The sequence below is a fragment of the Echinops telfairi genome, unplaced genomic scaffold (genome assembly GCF_000313985.2).
Source record: "Echinops telfairi isolate 266 unplaced genomic scaffold, ASM31398v2 ScPeMD7_7400;HRSCAF=8409, whole genome shotgun sequence".
Classification (NCBI taxonomy): Eukaryota; Metazoa; Chordata; class Mammalia; order Afrosoricida; family Tenrecidae; genus Echinops; species Echinops telfairi.
Genome location: NW_022111300.1, coordinates 30498772 through 30518307, shown reverse-complemented (window position 1 = coordinate 30518307; position 19536 = coordinate 30498772). Strand labels below are relative to the sequence as shown.

The window sequence follows — 19536 nt, the reverse complement described above, 5'->3', positions numbered from 1 at the left end:
AGATATCAAAACTTACATGATCTCACCTTTAGTAGTGATTGCACCAATGGTAATTCTATGGGCTTCTACTAGTTTTAGGACACTGGCCATGGTTTCTTTATTCTTCAAAATTGAAGCTTTTCTCCCTATTGGCTTATTGTAATAGGTTTTACTACGTCTTGGGTGGGCCTTGATTCTCCCAAGATATGATCTAAGATAGTGTCTCCTCCATGATGGGATCTTCTTTGATGCAGAAAAGCCCCTTGTGGAGAGAATTGTTATGCACCATCAAGTCAATTCTGCCTCACAGAGACCCTACATACAACAGAAAGACATGCCACGTGGTCCTGCACTGACCTCAATGTAGGGCTCATCGCGATGAGGAGACCAGAACACAAACTTGATCCAATTAAGGGAGAATTCATTCAAGATGTGCCTTACTCTTAGCATAAATTGTCAATATGTGGAAGATAATAGACTTCTATCGATGGATTTGAACCCTGCATCTGGTTTGTAGACCTCCCATTTTATCTCCTGCATATACCAGGTGCCCTCAGAGAACTGTTAAATTGGGATTCGTCTAAAACGATTGACCTTCCATTCATTCAGTTTTGCATCTAACAGCCTGTGGTCTTCTGACTTCAGCATTCTGCTCGCAGTGCGTCAGCCCCTGCAACAAGTCAAGGGAAGACGTCCACGCACATCTCACCCACAGATGGAGAAGTTACCCACTTCGACAACTGTGTGGACCATTTCCAGATAAACATTTCTTGTCCTATATCTAAAGAGCTCAGCCCGACACATCCATCTTGGAGGATTTGCCAACACTCTTTAAAATGCTCGATCCATCTGAAAACCGTTGTTGCTTTTTGTTTTTGAAGAACTGTAACGATACTAAGATAAACTTACTATTGAAAGAACACATCTGCAGCTATCCACTGACACCAAAGAAACATTTCTACCTATTTTGTATACTTTTACATATATGCACTTCATTCAAGTAGCAATGCTTTATTGTTGTTGTTGTTCTTGTTTCTTTAATTGTGAATTGGGTAAAGACTTACAGAACTGATCACTTATTTTATAGTAAAAAATTAAGACACCTTTTGTTTTATCACATTGGTTGTAATCCCTCAAAATAGCGTCACTTATCCTACTTCCTCTTTGTGCTTTCAGTTTCCATTCCTCCTGATTCCCTAAATCTCCTAAACATTGCCCTTGGGCAAGTGCTGCCCCTTTGATCCTAAATAACGGATAGCTTTAAGAGCTGCGCGCCTCTCCAGGGCTGTTGCTCCCCTGGCATGACTATTTTATTGACAAATGAGACACGGGAGTGGCTTTGTTCCAGACCTGAAGCAAGACTTAGGGCCAAAGTCAATGGAAGTCCACTAGTTTATAACTGACCAGGAAACCTAGTTATTTCTATGATTTTAAGTCCTTTGTCCATCCTTTCCTCCGACTTCATTCAGGACGTGCTAGTGTGACCCCTGGCTGAGGCCTAGGTAGTGGTGGTCAGACATCCAGTGTGCATCTCATTTTTCCTGAGCTGCTCTTAGGGTTCTTTCTTTGCTTTCGGTTTTGTAAAGTTTGATCATGGTATGTCTTGGTGTTTGTTTGTTTTTTGGATCTATTCTGTTTGGGGTTGTTTCAGCTTCTCGAACACACATCTTTCCATCTTTCATGATGGTATGGAAGTATGTTTGCTTGTTTGCTTTTCTAATAACTCCTTGGTAATTTTTTCTGTGTTTATTTTTTAATTTAATTTTTATAATTAATTTGGTTTTTGTTTTAAAAAATTCCCGTTCAGCAATTCAGAGTACACATAAGTTATTGCTCTTGATGCTTTCACATGATTCTTAGATTCTTTTCTAGTCATTTGATCTTAACAAAGGTGCAAAAGTAATTCAACAGATAAAGAATCGTCTTCTCAAAGCATGGTGTTCGAACAATTGAAAGCCTAAACAAAAATGTACCTAAACCACATGCATTATTTTAAAATTAACTTAAAGTGAATTAGAGATCAAAACGCAAGGTTAACATTTCTTTTAAAAATTGGAGTGGAGATCCAAAGCCCATTAGTAGGCCACTGGAGATCCCCTTGCAGAGGGGTCTCGGGGAGGAGATGAGCCAGTCAGGGTGCGATGTAACAATGATGAGAAATACAACTTTCCTCTAGTTCCTAAATATTTCCTCCCCACTCCCACTACCATGACTCGAATTTGGCCTTGCAGGTCTGGCTAGACCAGAGGATGTACACTGGTACACATAGGAGCTGAAAATACAGGGAATCCAGGGCGGATGAGCCCTTGAGGACCAGTGGTGTGGGTGGTGAAACAGGGAGGGTAAAGGGAGAATGGGTAGGGAAGGGGGAGCCGATTGCAAGGAACTATATGTGACCTCCTCCCTGGGGACAGACAGCCGAGAAGTGGGTGAAGGGAGACGTCGGACAGGGCAAGATATGACAAAATACCAATTTATAAAATATCAAGGGCTCATGAGGGAGGGGGAAGCGGGGAGGGAGGGGGAAAATGAGGAACTAATATTGGGGGTTTAAGTGGAGAGAAAATGTTTTGAGAATGATGTACAAATGTGCTTTACACAATTGATGTGTGTATGGATTGGGATAACAGTTGAATGAGCCCCTAATAAAATGTTTTAAAAAAAAATCACCACACTTCTGAAGTAAGCCAAATAGATTAGAACGTCTAACCTTTTCTTTATCAACTAAATGCTTAAAGTCTGTGGCACCCAGGGCCTCCAGATATAGGTGCTGTTTTGTCAGCTACAACCCATAGTTGCCCTGTGTGCAACAGACCAGAACATGACCCAATCCTGCACCATCTGTACAATTGTTCTTATGCCTTATCCCATTGTTGAAGAGACAGTGTCCATCCATCGAGTGGAGTGCTTTCTTCTCCTTTGAGAAGGGGCTGTAAGAATTTTAATCGGGAGAAATTCACAAGTACTGGCAATTTAGATAATGTTTAATATAAATAAAACTTTAATTCTTAAAAAAAAAGTGATGAGGTGGACAGAAAAGGGGGAAGAAAGAATGCAAGCTGTGCGCAAGACTCACCAGGAAACAGTCAAAGGAGAAAATGGTCATTGAGACAAGAGGGTGGATTAGAAGTTGATAGATATGAAATAAGGCAAGAGGTAAAGGTAGATGTGCCTCATAGTTTGTAAATTCAATGAAGGCATGGATCAGCTGTACCATCTTGACCAATGAAATCCCCACTGACACCTAGGAGGCAGTCGATTTGTATTAAGTATGTGCTGAGAAGGAAAAGAAGAAATAAAAGGAAGACTGATGAATTTATGATTCACGAAGCACCGGGACCAAGGAAGGGAGACGTTGAATGTGTAAAAGGGAGGAACACGGCACAGGGCATTGGGTTGTGAGGGCCCATTGGGAAAACCTTTGTCTGGCAGGATTTTTGACATGGATAAGCTTCCCATTTAAATCTATTCCATTAGTAATAGCGTCAACCACCTTCACAGAATGATGTGGAACATTAAAACAATTATCCATCATCAGATACTCAATTCCTCTCCACCCACACACCATTAAAATGCCTTTGTATTCACAATCTGGGTATTCACAAAGCGTGTGGCAACGTTTTCAAAGCCTAAGCATTTATTCTGCTTAACAGAAGATTCAGATGAGGTGTATGAGTGTTTCTAAAGATGAGCATGGAGAACACAGGTATGCCCTGCTTTTTTGAAAGTCCGATTTACGCCGCTTTGCATTTATGGAAGACCTGGTTAACTGAAAGAATCCAAACAAGAGTTTTGCTTTTGGGGGTAGGTAGAGGGGATGAGGACTAAAAGGGGGGAAGCTGGAAAGTGAAACTGGTGTCCAGCTTTTGTTTTGCAGAGCCTTTAACAAGACACCACCAGGAGAGGGAGAGGGGATTCCCAGCTCCTTCCCTGAGAATTGCAGTCAGCATCTCAGTCTCAAACCATCATAGGTTTAAACTGAGTGTGTGAACCTTATTTATGCAGCACGATGCTAGTGTTATTTTATGTTATATGTGGTATGATTCGCTAGGTTGTTTGTTTTTTTTCTTTTGGGCTCTCAGAACTATTTAAATCTTTTTTTCCCTATATGTGCTATTTTTTCTACAGTTCATGCCATTTTGATTTATGCAAGGTTTCATAAGCAGGCTCTGCTTTCAGATAGTAAAGGGAATCTATACACTATATACTTCGTTCATAAAGGTATATAGTAATTAAAATATATAAACAAGATAAAAATAGAGTAAAAACGACCGTATATTGATTTATCAACAGTGTTTCAACTGGATTTCTAAAAAGTCAATTGCTCTCAGGTGTTCTGGGTATTCTTTCTCAAAGTATATTTATAGCCACTTAAATTCAGAAATAAATGGAGGGGAACGCTGAACTACTTCACAGTAAAAGATCCACCCTAAGGTAAACACTGAATCCTGTACCAAATGGTCTGGGCTTCCCTGGGCAGAAACTTGTGGAGAGGCTGTGTGTTTTGGGTGGTGAAAGGGTAGTTACCTAGCAACAACCCCTCCTCCTGAATCTCTGAGGCAACTGCCACATTGCGCATGTCAGCTAATTGATTACTTGTTTGCTAGTTCTAAAGAGAACAATGCAATCTTGTGGTAGGGCATGAATCACAACCCTTCAAAACCAAACCCTGCCCTCTCTTCTATGCTGCTGCAAGAAGCCTATCTAATGCGATTGGGCAATGAATAATGCTCTCTTCCGGTGAGTGGAAATGAGTGCAAGTTCAGTTGTTTTCATTAACAGCATTTATTTTGTTTCCTTCTAATGCAAGCAATGAAACAGTTACAGTTACTACATACACAATAACATTAACATTATATCTGGGCCAGAAATAATCTTGTCACAGTGTGTCCTGAAGAAAGGAGACAGCTCAGGAGGGGGTGGGGTTCCCTGCAAGGGAGTTTCTACAATTGAGGCAGGTTTTAGATGACAGTATGTTACTACCTGAAGGTAAAATTAATGAGGCACTAATTTATATGAAATATACACATAAGGCACTTAAGTTTACAACACATAAGTATAACCATATGTCATACAGTTATACCATAAGTATAACGGTACAAAAAACTTAGCTAGAACACACACGGAGTGAATCTCACAGTACACATTGTGAAGACCTGTGACATGTGTCCCACATAAATGCCACCCTTCCTTTAATCTAATGAATGGTGGAACAATCCCACCAGGGCATGCACCACTGTCAACGCAGCTAATCTAAATGGAATGGAAAGATAAGAACACTACCAACACCCCTTGACTATTGTGAGGTGGTGATGGTGGTGGTGGGATGATAGAATAGATCAGTTAATATGTTTTCATAGCATGAAGGTAAATAAACTGCCAAATATGTGGGGGCAGGAGGGAAGGGGGGGAGAGATTTTGGTTTATAAAATTTTCCATGATGCAAAAGACTGAATCCAAGTTCTCCTCAGACACAGCTATGAGGGTGGCTTCTCTAAAAAATGTAGGGATCAGTCATTTGTACGGTAGTAGCCTTCTGAGTCTCTCCCCTTGGCCCTCCTCCCCTGTCTCATCACACATAGAATGTCATTTGCTTGCTGAGCTCCAGCGCCAAGGATTTCTTTGAGGAGCAATAATTGACAGTTGGAGTCACAGCCTGAGTTTCCTCCTTTGGAAATTTGCTAAACATTTGTTTTAAAAAGGCTTACTCTTCAGATTCAGATTAATTGGACTATGACATTATATTTTCCCCCAGTCCCGCATCCACACATTTATCATCAGTTCAGGAGGGAAAAAAAAATCAATAATAAAGCCATCTTATCATTTGATCTGGGCCGTGCATCTATTTTCCACTGATTACCAGAAGTCAAGACTTGGGCCAGAAATGTCATCCCAGAAGCTCTTTTGGTGTATGGAAAAATCACGGCAGAGAGATTGAGCGCAGAAAGAATAATTTTCATCTGTTCCCAAAGTACTTTCAGTGGTCAAATATCAGATACTAAACGGAAGAAAACTGGCACTTCTGGATGGAGTGGTAGCATCAGCAAAGTATGTGTGTGTGTGTGATCGTTATTTTATTTAAAGTGAATCAGTATGCGGTGGATTTTTTGACATTCAGAAAACAAGAATATGATATTGCTCTGGAATTATGACATGGGTCCTTTGGCGCAGAAGTTTTTCTTCTTCCTAAAACAAGCAAACAACCTGGCTACTGCCTAGTCAACTCGGCCTCATATCAACCCTTAGGGCGTGGTAGAACTTCCCCGATAAGGATTTCTAAGGCTGTAGTTTATGCAGACACAAAATACCTCATCTTTCACCAGGGATCGAACTGTCCACCTTTCAATGATCTTTGTGATTTTAAACTCTGCGTGACCAGGTCGTGGTTTCCTTTTCTGACTCCTCCTTTAACCCTCTCTGTACATCATATTATTTCTGATAACTCAGAGACATGCATTTCCTCATGAAGAAGATCAAGTGATCTTGGTTTAGGAACTGACAGGGATCAGTTTGGGGCTGCATCTCTGTGTGCCTCTGAACCCCGAAAGAATAGGCAAGCTAATCTCCAGTCGTCCAACAGTTAAAATAATTGATGAGCGTGTGCTGAATACTCTGGAGAGAAGGGAGGAAGCAAGAGGGAGGGGGAGAGGAGAGGTTTGGCTGGAGGAGGGGATGGGGGCAGGTGCTGATTTCAGCCCTGTAGCGTCAGGATTGCGTCAATTCGGGTTTCAGCCACGTCTGGAGTCTGGGAGACGAGCTTCTCAGAAGAGCCAAAACACGAACAGGGGTGACAAATCACTGTGCGAGGGCGAGTGGACCTCCTCTCTGCCTCCTCCCAGTTCCGGGCGCAGCTCCCCAGGGCTCTGCGCTGTTGTTTTCAGCACTCCGGAAAGCCAGATCTGGGAAAGTGAACCAAGCTACGGAGTTTTCCGTTCAGCACCTCGGACAGAGCACGCAGCAAAAATATGGCTCCGATCACTACCAGCCGGGAAGAATTTGGTAAGCGAATCCCAAGCTCAACTTGCAACTGCGGTTTTTATCTAGTGCTCCGGGGTGGGATTTTTCCTGCCCCCCAACCCGCTCTGAGTGCTAGATACACAGATTGCAGGGAGTTCATCTGAAAGGAAAATTAAAAGAGTAAGCTGGCAACCTTGGCTTCTTTCTGAGGTTTCCCCTTTCTTGGTATCTTTCCCTCGTGAAAATTGTCTTCCTGCTAGGGGGATTTCACCTCCAAGAAGTTCCTACGTATTCAGGAGGTCCAGGTAGCTCTGTAAATAGTAGCTTGGCTGAAATCAGGAAGAAGGGGTCTGTTGTTTGCATGTTGGTTTTACTTATTTTGTAAGTGATTTGGATTCACAGGCAAATCTATATTTAACTTGGCTGAAGAAGCTGAATGGTGTCTGTGGTTACGTAAGGGTTTGATCTCTAAGACAATTACTTGCCTATTTGAGATCTGGAATGTTTATTTCATTAAAGAACGTATCATGGAGATGGTTTTATCTGCCCTGCCTTCTTGTGTCCTCAAGATACGTTGCTGGAATCCTATGACACTAGAGTTAAAGGGACTTTAGAAATGGTCTAGCCCAGCCCATCTCATTTCACCGGTGAGGGAAGTGAAGCCCAGACAGGTAAGGATGAGCATTCCAAGCCACGCAGCTACCTAAAACTGACTGGAAACAGGAGAATTTGCTCTCCTCTACTCTAGTTCACTGTTGCTTCTCCTAGATCATATTTTTGGCACCAGAGCTTTACTTCTGTTTCAGTAAAAAGTATCAGATACATTTTTAGAATCGTACATTTTCAAAACTTGTTATGAGTGAGTATGATGAATTGAAAAGCAGCAGACTATTGTTTTACTTACTTCCCCAATATTTTTCAAAGCCAGCAATTTCCAGAAGTTTGCAAACAAGTAGCAGCTACACAAGTAGAAACACTGCTTTCAGACTGTGTGAAATTATTGAGATCATGGCTCTACAATGCTTATCATAGAGAACAAATCGAGAGGAGATGGACCTTTCTGTGCTTTGCTGACTGTTTTGCCACTTGACAAGATTATTAGGTAGAGTCGATCTGTGGTATTCTATTCAGGCATGAGATTGATTTATTTTGAGAGTTTGGGCTTATTTTGTTGTTGTATATATTCTAAAGTTCTGATTAAAACATGGGCCATCTTCTGATGCTCTAGCATTTTCAGGGGCTGTACTAGTTAAATACTTCAGCTCATCAGTCTTTTTAGAAAGACCATTTTCTACCGCTTTTATTGTTCTTTCTCTCCTTGGTTGAGTAATTGCCTCCGTTCTTGAGTTTGCTTTTGCTCCCTGGCCTTGGGTTATTGGAGAGCCCAGGCGTGGGGGTGGACTTGTGGTTGTTGTTTTTCCTACAAAGATTTGAAAAGAAGGAAAAACTGAAAAGCCAATACTAAGTTTAACTGATTATCTCTAGCTCTTGCCTCCGTGTTTCTTTGTATCATCTACTGCTCTTTTCTTTATGGAAAATCCAAAGGTCATTTTTTGTTAATCTCTACATGATCAAAATTCACACCATTATGCCACAGGGTTTTTTTATTGTGGTTATATTTTGCTTGCTTTTTATCTTCCCTTATACTTCTGTTATCTGCCATTTCTTGCTTTTATATTCTCTGAGTTCAACTGTGTGATGATGAAGTAATTAGAAGGTTTTGGAGGATAGGGAATGGGAGCAACAAAAGACGGTTCTTTGGGGGGGGGGTTGATTAAACAAGTCGTCACCCTTTCCAGACTTAGAATTTAAACTTCATTAGTCACCATTTGAAATGAGCAATGGGAATCGAACGAAATTCCAGCAATATTACATTAGTTATAATCACTTTGATTGATGCACTGTGTCTAGAAATAGCACTACTACTTTTGCCTACACAGCTCCACACATCATTTCTTGGGGAAATATGCTTACATATGGAACATGATAAGCTTCATGCATAATCAGTGTTACCTAATGTCAGTAATTTAATGTGCTCTCATTCAAGGAACGATGCCAGTTTCAATGTGACTACCATTTGCCATGTGGGAATGTGTTAGGGAAAATATCGGTTAAAAATTAAGCTCTCAATTATCTATGCTCACTTACTCTTCTCATTACATGCTAAGGAATGATGACTCACTTATAGCCATTGTTCTGTTTTTATCTTAGGTGTAATTAATTTGTGCTTTAAATTAGTCAGCGCTAGTTTGAGTAAAGACTTTTGGATCAGAATGTAATAGACTTTGAATGTAATAAGTCACATACTCTGAATACCCTGTTGGTTGTATTTTTTTCTTGGCCCTCCCCTCCCACAATATATATTCATTTCTCTAATACCTGCTTCATAATTGGGAAGAATATAATTGAGAAATTTGTGACAAAGGCAGATATTATTCTTTCACTTCATGAATTTGCATGAACCATTGTGTCTATAAAGTCTTGTTGTTTGAATCCTGGTTAAATAACAGCTTAGAATACAGAATCGCTTGGCAATGGAGAGTGTACATTGAGAGTTTCAGAGTCAGTAAGAATTGGTGCTTCTGGACAGCAATAAACTGTCAATAAAATAATTAAATGTGTATGCCCAGATCACGCAGGAATAGTCTCGGGGACTACTAGGGTGGGGTCAGTAAGTTCCCACACTCACCCATGACCCAGCTCCAATCTTCACATTTTTTTAACTTATAAAAAAACTGCTGAAATGAAATAGTGTATAACCTATCCTGTTTTTCCCTGCATGTCTCACAGGAGATGTGTTTAGACCCGAAATGGACACGTAACTCATACTCAAAACAGTTAGCAAGTAATTCAATCTGTCCGAGTGCCAGTAATTGCCAGCTCTGTGACATTTTTCTAGTAGGCTCATATCTCCTCCTGTGCTCCTTTAATGTACACTGTTGGTCGTTTGATTTTTTCAGATGAAATTCCCACTGTGGTGGGCATCTTCAGTGCATTTGGCCTGGTCTTCACGGTCTCACTATTTGCATGGATCTGCTGTCAGAGAAAATCGTCCAAGTCTAATAAGACTCCTCCATACAAGTTTGTGCATGTGCTTAAGGGAGTCGATATTTACCCTGAAAACCTCAGTAGCAAAAAGAAGTTTGGAGTAGATGAAAAAAATGAAGTGAAGAATAAACCAGCTGTACCAAAGAGCTCCTTGCATCTCAACCTCGAGAAGAGAGATCTCAATGGAAATTTCCCCAAAACAAACCTCAAAGCTGGCAGCTCTTCTGATGGAGAGAAGGTGACCCCAAAGCTCTTTCCAGAAGGGGAGAAGGAGGCAGTATCTCCCAATAGCTTAAAGTCCAGCACTTCTGTGTCTTCAGAAGAGAAGCAAGAGAAGTTGGGAACTCTCTTCTTCTCTTTAGAGTACAATTTTGAGAAGAAGGCATTTGTGGTCAATATCAAGGAAGCCCGTGGCTTGCCAGCCATGGACGAGCAGTCCATGACCTCAGATCCCTACATCAAAATGACAATCCTCCCAGAGAAGAAGCACAAAGTGAAAACTAGAGTTCTGAGAAAGACCTTGGATCCTGCTTTTGATGAGACCTTTACATTCTATGGGATCCCCTACACCCAGATCCAAGAGCTGGCCCTGCACTTCACAATCTTGAGTTTTGACAGGTTTTCAAGAGATGATATCATTGGAGAAGTCCTTATTCCTCTCTCCGGAATTGAATTATCTGATGGAAAAATGTTAATGACCAGAGAGATCATCAAGAGAAATGTTAGGGTAATTCATTCTTAGTCATTGAAATGTCCATCAATAAATGTGATGTAGCTTTTCTGTATCTCAGGGACTTTCCTTAAAAAGATAAGTTTGTGGCATTATATCATGTCTGCCATGTTTAATTACTGTGAATTTTAAGTGGTAGGCAAGGAAGTAGAAAAACATGAAAGATAATTCAGTTCACTGTGGAAATGCCTAAAGTACTTTAATGATGTAAAATAAATATTTAAGCATAGTTTACATATTTTATATTTATTTATATCTGAAATATTTTGGTCAATACTACAACTTTAAAATAAATACTGGTAACAGTTTCTTATTTGTAAGCAATTAGCATAAATCCTTTGAAGTCAGCAAATATATTTGAAACTGGAATTTAGAATTTAACTGATTGTTTCTAAGGATTTAGAACTTTTATTGATTTTTCCATAGAATTGCTTTTATAAGTGGAAGCAACAAATCACAGAACAATACAAGCCTACCTCTGGGCCATATAAAAAGAAGTGGGTTACTATGCCTTTTCATTAGTCCACATTGATAGTGCCAGGGGCTGTTGGAAAATAATGAGACACCAATTAGGTAAATTTAAATGTAGTTTTATTTTAAACACAGGACCCACTTGGTTCCAATCTTGATATTTAAAGAAACACGCGTGTCTCTAGCAGCATGATGGTACAGAATATATTTTAAAGGCTAATTTGAGTTTATTAAAATCATAATATTTTAGAGCTGATCTTGAACCAACTCCTTGCCTTTTGTCTCTTTGTTGAAATTAGCAAAAGTCAAAGCCCAGAGCCATATTTAAACCCATGTAACTTGTTTGAGATGCCTGGCTAGATAATGAGGATGAAAAGATGCCTCCTTTGCCTTCTCTTTCTCCTTGGAAGGCTTATTCATCCAACTTCCACATGGTTGTTGATCGCATTCTAGGAGCCCTGAGTTAACCATCATTCTTATTGCCTCATCCCAAATCTGTTATTTTGTTACTTTCAATTTATACTTAAAATTTGAGCCCCTGGTCACCTTTCACAATACCTGAAAAGTATATAAAAGGGGGAGGAATCTCTGCAGCATGAAAAGAAGAAATTGTGACATTGTCCAAAGACAAACGGTTAAAACTTTGGAGGCAACTCTCCCTGCTATTGAACGTATTCCTTAGATTAAGTGAGGGTGGCAACACTGGTTAGTGCTTGGCTATCACTGCCAAGTCTGTAGTTTGAAGCCACCAGCTGCTGTGTGGGAGAAGGGTGTGGCATTCATCTGCTTCCATTCAGATGACAGCTTTGATGGCCCCTGGAGCAATGCTACTGTTCTCACAGGCTCACCGTAAGTCAGAATCAACTCAGGAAGGAGGGTAGGAAACGTGAACCCCACAAGCCATGTGAGCCGGAGTAGTTGTAAGATCAGGATACATCTCAGTTGCTTTGAATCTCAATTCCAATATTGTCAAGGTTAAAGCATTTAAAATCAAAACTTAATTAAGGACAAGTGAATGCTTTCTACACAGCTTCAAATGATTTAAAATTTTTATTATTAATTTAAAAGGGAAAAAGGTGGAGGCGTAATGAAAATACAACAGCCACGAACACCCCAGAGTAGGTTATGCTTTAAAAACCCTTTTTAACCTTTTCAGTAATGGGTGTGGCTAACGCTGCATATTTTAATAGTATGTAGTACCTGAAATGACCACAAGATGGCAGACAGTTTTTCTTAGGCGGTGATAATACTGCACAAAAACTTGTGCTTACGCTCAGGTTCTTCAGCATTTTAAAATAAGTAGAAAAACTCAATTTAACTATCTGATAATGTTATAATATTGCTTTAGAACATACTTAAAGGTTGTCAATTGTATGAATAAAAGATAATACCAACATTTATAGAGTATCTCTCTCGGATGGTTTAGAAGTCTTCAGGACGCGGTGAGCTCTTGATCTCTCTCTGCTACCAGTCCACCACAAATACTCTCACTGTGGTGGTTTTAAAAGCGCGACACCTGCCGAAATCCGATGTGTCTGGACTTTCAGGTAAGGATACATTTTACAAACGTTCAGGCATAGTGTCTAAGCAGGCAAGGTTTGAGCCAAATAGTTACCCAAACCAGCTAAGATTGGCCTATGTTATTGACTTGACTTTCCTTCACAATAAAAAGTGAAATAATTGTTTTTGTTTATCGCTTATGAATGGCTCATCTATAACATGGCAATTGCAAGAAGAAGAAGAAAAAATCCATATTATTCTCACACTTCAGCCGATGCTAGACACCAGCAGAAGCTCATTATAAGGGGTAGACCAGACTGAGCAATGGGGAATGCAAAGGTCAGAGACCAGCGCCCAAAGTACAGTGAAAAAACTAAAATGAAAGCTTTGGGGACGTTTTTAATTTTAATATTTTACATAAACCTACCTACTCCTACTCACCTGCTGATTTTTAAATATTGTTTTTCTTTTGTCCTGTATGCATCTACTTTAATTAGAATTTAAATGAGCTATTACTTTTGTGACTGGTTGTATGAAGAAAATTCTTATTGTATAGCATGACGAGAGAAAGAATGACTGATGAGTAAAAATGACGTGAATAAATCCTAAATCTTCCATGTCTAATTAGTTAAGTAACTTTGAAGCTTACCTTGCTGGGCATTATGAGAATCAGAAAAGTATTCATTAAATAGTCTGTCGGAATTAATGAACAATCCCCAGGTGCTGCAACCCATTCAATCCTTGGTGAGTAGTGGAGGTTTGGATGCCCCCAGAGGCACAGGAGAAGAGAGGCCTGGCAATTTGCTTTCAACCACACAAAGTTTATGTAGCAGACTTCTCCTCTCCAGAACTTGGGGTTGCCAAGAGCCGGAATGGACTCTCTGTCTGGTCATGGCACTCTTGATTTATCAGTATCATTTTTGGGTGATGAAAGCTGAAAACATGGTTTTGAAGGTTTAGATTAGTTTAAAATTAATTCATATATCAATATATATCAATTCATCTTTCACAAGTAAGAAAAGTTGGCAAAATAGCATAATCACATGTGTGATCAAGTACTGTGATCACAGAAGTAGCTGGCAATCCCTGAGACTATATCCCTTAGTCACACTTTGGGTCTGGAACAGAATTCACCCCTGCGGTAGAAAATCAGCCATTTAAGAGCAAAAGGGCAGCATTTACTCAACAGCAATGTTCGGATGAGGAGAGAAGCACGGGAGGAAGAGGGCTCAGCGGTGGGGTCAAATGTTGAGGGAATGACAGACGATGACTTGAAACCAAATGTGTATGAATTGTTGAATATTAAACTGATGGTCTGCTGTGTTAAGCCTCGCCTAAATAACAATCCTTTTTTAAAAAGATAATGACAAACAAGTACAGTGATCCAAAAAGGCACTCCAAGCTTTTAGCCGGGTGACACAGAGAAAAGATCACTGAGAAACAGGAAGCCACCCCAAGACCGCAGAAACACCAAAGTCCTAAAGAGCATGGCCCTGGCCTGCTCCCAAATCCTCCTTCTTCAGAAAAAGCAGGTGGACACCAGAGATGTGGAAAGATTTCCCCCAAACCACACGCTCCATCTTCACGGATGTCCTCATTAGTACTAGGGTTGGTCCATTAACAACGTCAAAAAGGTCAATGCCCTTCTGTGTTATCATTTCTCCCCACCTTAAGATAGCTTGGCGGCTCACGGGGTTAAGTGGCTGGTTGTTTAACTGCACATGTGGCGCTTTCAATCCACCAGACACTCTGCGGGGATGGAAACAAACGGGGTGGCCTGCTGCACCTGGGAAACCCCGGGGAGCAGCTCTCCTCAGCCCAGTCCGGTCTAAAGGAGTCCGATAGACTTCCTGACAGCTGGGCTTTGCTTTGCTTTGGTTTTCGGCTTCCTGCCATGGTAGTTGCGTCCTACCTTCTCATTTCCCATTTCATTCGTGTACTCATTGGCACATTGTCAATGAAAGGAAATCAAGGCTGTGCCTCTGTTTGCAATGGGCCCTGCCCCTTTGCCCCACCACCACGTGTCTCTGCAGGGATCTGGCTATGAGCGCTGCAGCCAGGCCCTGCCTGCCCGCCTAAAGCCTGTTATTTGCCGTTGCAGATCCCTATGTCAAAGTCAACTTGTTCCACGCCAAAAAGAGGATCTCCAAAAAGAAGACTCATGTGAAGAAATGCACTCCCAACGCAGTCTTCAACGAGCTGTTTGTCTTTGACATTCCTTGCGAGGGGCTTGAAGAGATAAGTGTGGAATTTCTGGTTTTGGATTCTGAGAGAGGATCCCGGAATGAGGTGATTGGGCGATTGGTCCTGGGAGCAGCTGCAGAAGGCAGTGGTGGCGAGCACTGGAAAGAGATTTGTGACTTCCCGAGGAGACAGATTGCCAAGTGGCACGTGCTTTGTGATGGTTAGCATCCCAGCCACGAGGTGGAACTATGCGATTTTTAATAGGCAAGGAGCAATTCCCTTTCTTTATGATATGTAATCGCGAGCTTGTGACAGCAAGTTACCTTTCTTTTTGGTTAGAAATGGATTGACTTAGCAGACCAGAAAGTAACTGTAAATGTGTATCATGATAAGTTCCCCTTTGATTTAGAGAAAGTGGATACTTTCCATAAGATATTCAGTTTTGCCAGATGGCGACTGATGGTACGCATGAGTCATCACGTCTTTGATAAACATGGAACTGAGATTCCAAGTTAGAGGAGTGGTTTAGAAGGGGGTGACCTCAGTGGCACACCTCGCTGGATGGTAACAATAGGATAACGGATTTAAATATGAAACACGCCTTTTCTCATGAAAGCTCATCCTTTTTCTTCAGCTTGGGGAAATTAATTTTTTCTTTAAATCCAAAGATATTGAAGAAATGTGCTGTAGTTTGTTTTTTATTAATTCTGTCGTGTACAAATGATTGTCCTGCACAGAAAAGTGTGGTCATTCCTCTTTGGTACAATTTTATCATAAACGTAGTAACTTAGGTTCGTTTTCAAAAGACAGTGAACAAGGCCGAGAAATCATCAGGTCAAAGGGCTGAGTTGCAAACGCTGTGGCTAAAATATGTTTTTTTTCTCCCCCAACTCCTTAAGGTTACATGTGAGCTAGAATGTTGTAAAATATGACCTCACATAAGAACCATGAACTTCAATTATTCACTGCCTATCACAAGCCTCAGTGTGACCTAAGAAACCCCCATGTATCTTGGTGAAGTTGTCACCTTAGCTTATGGATCAAGAGACCCACTCCAGTTTTCCTGTAGGAAATGTGTACAGTGAGCAAGTGTTCTTTCAAAGTCATCTTTTGTACCCAGAGGTGGCATTGCTAACTAAGTCTCCATTTTAGCCTGTCTCCCTCCTCACAAACGGGGAAGCTATTTGAAGAGACTAAAGCAGCAGACAAAAGACCCTGGGGAGTTTTATCCACTGTCAAGTAGAGAGCCCTCCTTAAAACCAACAGGCTAAGTCATATGACTAAAGCATAGTCAAATGGCCAGCCGAGTAAGATTTACCTATGTTCACACAAATATATTTAGGCTGTCAAATTAGCACAATGGATTATGCATTTCACTACGACCTCTGGGCTAACATGTCTTGAGCCGGGCTGTTGTCTGCGGAGCCGTGTATAGACTTGGGTCTCGTGCAGCCTCCCCGCCCGGGCTCTGAAACTCATGAAGAGCTTTTCGAGTAAAGCAGTGCCATTGTGATTCCTAGGAGATAATGAACTTGAGGGGATCTCCATTATATTTGAGTTTTTAGAGATGTACGAGTGAAAGTTGGGTGCAGTTGAATTATTGAATATGCAAGTTAGAAATAAAGTCTACTAAAATGTACATTTTGAGTCTTTCGGGGTTTGTGTCCGTACTTTAGGAGTTTTTGACCATGTGTTTGATATCACGGTGTTTGTAAAACTCTATGAAGATGCATTTTCAAAGCGACTTATATACATGCTTTTTATGACTATGCCTAATGTAAAGATAATGTTCCATTCTGTGTGTATGAAAACCAATCTCTTCATTTTTGTGATTTAAACTGACTTGGGACAAGAAAAGAATATTCCGCAATCATTGTTCTCATCTCACTACAAAATCATCTCAGACCATCTTGGCCCACTCAGCATTTCTGTGACAGCAACTTGGAACAAGTTGTCAGTTTGGGTGGTGGGAATGTTGAATATGCTCTGGGGTTCTGTATGTTGTTTATCAGGGGCTCTGACCTTTATAACTTATTTCGAAGTCCAGTGAGATGGTCAGGCAAGGAGTCCAATCCTACGTATCTTGCCCAACAGCCAGAAGTTAATGGCGTTACTAGTTTAAAATCATTGTGGGAGAAGGGATTTATTTACTTAAGTGGAACAGCACAAATAACTTAAGGTATGTTAAAAAATGCAGTGGGTTATTTGTAAATAGTTTTTTAAGTTCACAAATTTTCAAGTGTTCTTGAATGTAAAATGTTGAGTGAAACCAATGGCAACTAGCTTCAAGAAACAGAAGGAGAAAAAACAAGGAAGGAATGGAAACAGGCAGGGACAGGTGAGATCGCATCATCTTCTGAAAACTGTTCTGATTTATAATGTATCGCAAACTCAATGTGAATATCTTGAATTCTGTTACAAATCCTGCACTGTATGAAATGTGTAAATTAATCGTTGTCTGATTAGCCAATCTGACCTCCCGAATGGGAAGGTTTCCATGTTTAAAGAACTGTGTAACTCAGTAACTGACTTGTTCTGATGTCGTAACTCAATAGAAGTGATTTGGAAGGAAGCGTGGTGTACAAGACGGTGTGTGTTCTATTGTGCCAGCTCTGTATGATGTTTGTAAGACCGTATTTGTAAGAAATGAATAAATTGCTGCTTTTGCCCATTCCACTTCAATTCAAATTTCTGCCAATGGACTCTTTACTAAGGCTTGCTATCTGACCTCTCAAGTATCTCAGATGTTGCCACTGAGCTAGATCTGGGAACACAAATGAGTGAGTGCCAGTTTCTCCCGTGTACTTTATGGTAGTGTGCTTAATCCTCAATACATTTCTGGGAAAGATACCATTATCCATAGAATAGAAGTAGAGTAGAACAGAGTAGCTTGCTCTATTTGAGTTAATCCCAAATCATAGATACTTGATAAGATCGAGTAGAATTGCCACATTGTTTCCAAGTCTGTAAATCTGTATGGAAGCACACGGCCACATCATTCTCCTGCAGTGAGGTTGGTGGAGTTCCAACCACTGGATTTTTGGTTAATAGCCAAGCCCTTCACCATGGCATCACCAGTGTCACCAGAGTTCATTTATCCTCATTGTAGAGACACACAACCAGAGGCTCAAGAAGCTTAAGTCATTGATCTAAGTACAGATGAGGAGTAATGTAAAGGGTTTCACAGCATACACCACTCTTTTCTAAAGTTCTTTATATTTTGTCTTTCAAACTAAATCCACTGGAATTGAACAGATCATTTCCCGCTGCCACCGAGTCCATGTGGATTTACCGCAAGCCTGGAGGACAGGGAGAACTGGCCCTTTGGGCTTCCAAGATGGTAGCTCTTGATGAGAGTATATACCTTGTTGGTGGTTTTGAACTACTGACCTTGTGATTAGTCAACACATAACCCACTAGCCACCAGGGCACATTATATTTTACTAATTTTTGTGTATACTAGGTTTCTGAAAGTTATGACTCTACTTTTTTTGGTTTCTTTTTTTTTTCTTTATTTGGTTTCTACGGACTATATTTGACTAATGTCTATTATTTTTTCACTAATTTATTTAGCATTCTTCATTAATCTTTTTTAAAATTTTTGTCTTTTAGGATTTAATTTATCATTTCCTTGGTTAGCAGCCCAGTGAGTAACCCCTAGAGTACCAGGGTTCCTTATTTCTCATTTTAAATCAATTTCATTATTTCTTTTTTTACATTAGTCTCTTTAGTGTATGTGTATATACAGTGCATATATAGTATTTATATACTATACACACATACATATATATGTGTGTATACATATATATGTGTGTATACATATATATACATACATATATATGTGTGTATGTATATATACATATATACTAAAGTGCTCCCATATCTATGAAGTCTGTTGGTGCAGTAGTTAAGCATTGAGCTCTGATCCCCATGGTCAGCACTTTGGGACCACCAACCCACCAGCAGTTCCTCGGGAGAAGGACTGGGCTTTCTATTCTCATAAACAGTCACAGTCCCTGACACTTACAGCAGCTCTCTATGAGTTAGCAGTGACTTTATGACAGAGCATTCAGTTTTTTGGTATCTATTTGGTTTTCTGATATGTATTCCACCTCCCTGAGTTGGATGGCTGTACTTCAGAAAATCAATGTGAGAATGACAATCTTATTTCTTTTTGAACATTGAAGAAGAATCAAACAAAAGCAAAGCAGAACATCTGCCATGCTCCCATCCAATAACAGCTAAAGTCAACGCAAACCCCGGGTCTCAGCAGGTAAAGAACCAGCCTTTTTTCCACGGCAGCAGGTGGTGTAGAGAGATCCCTACTCCACCAAACTTGGAGCCCTCGTGCAGGGGATGTGCCTAAGCTTTTCTGTACAGCAAACAGTTGGTCAGGACATTGAAGTGTTTAAGGGTCGAAGGAGAGTCCCTGGGTGTCACAAAGAATGAAATGTTCAGCTGCTAAAAGAAAGTGGGGATTTCATGCCCACTCATAAGCCCTTCAGAAGAAAGGTTTGGCAATCCACTGTTGAAAACGCTGGGGAGCACAGTTCAACTTTGGCACACAGGGGTCCACAAGTCAGCATCAGTCATGACTGGCTGTTTATTTGCTATCTCATAAAAAAGAAGCAAAGATCATGGGAATTAGTCAACGAGAACATGCTCAC

The 19536-nt window shown here is 40.5% G+C and overlaps 1 protein-coding gene across 2 annotated transcripts; it reads left to right on the top strand.

Annotated features, from left to right (window-relative positions):
• Positions 1–6703: 6703 nt before the first annotated feature.
• SYT4 (synaptotagmin 4) lies at positions 6704–17557 on the top strand. Of its 2 annotated transcripts, none has more exons than XM_045296298.1 (4): positions 6704–6978; positions 9897–10705; positions 12612–12732; positions 14787–17557. In XM_045296298.1, the coding sequence occupies exons 1-4, from the start codon at positions 6945–6947 to the stop codon at positions 15092–15094; spliced, it is 1272 nt and encodes a 423-aa protein (XP_045152233.1). In that variant the 5' UTR covers positions 6704–6944; the 3' UTR covers positions 15095–17557. The 2 variants fall into 2 exon arrangements, with proteins under 2 accessions (XP_045152233.1, XP_004703020.1); XM_004702963.2 differs by having other exon boundaries at positions 6705–6978; positions 9897–10711.
• Positions 17558–19536: the final 1979 nt, after the last annotated feature.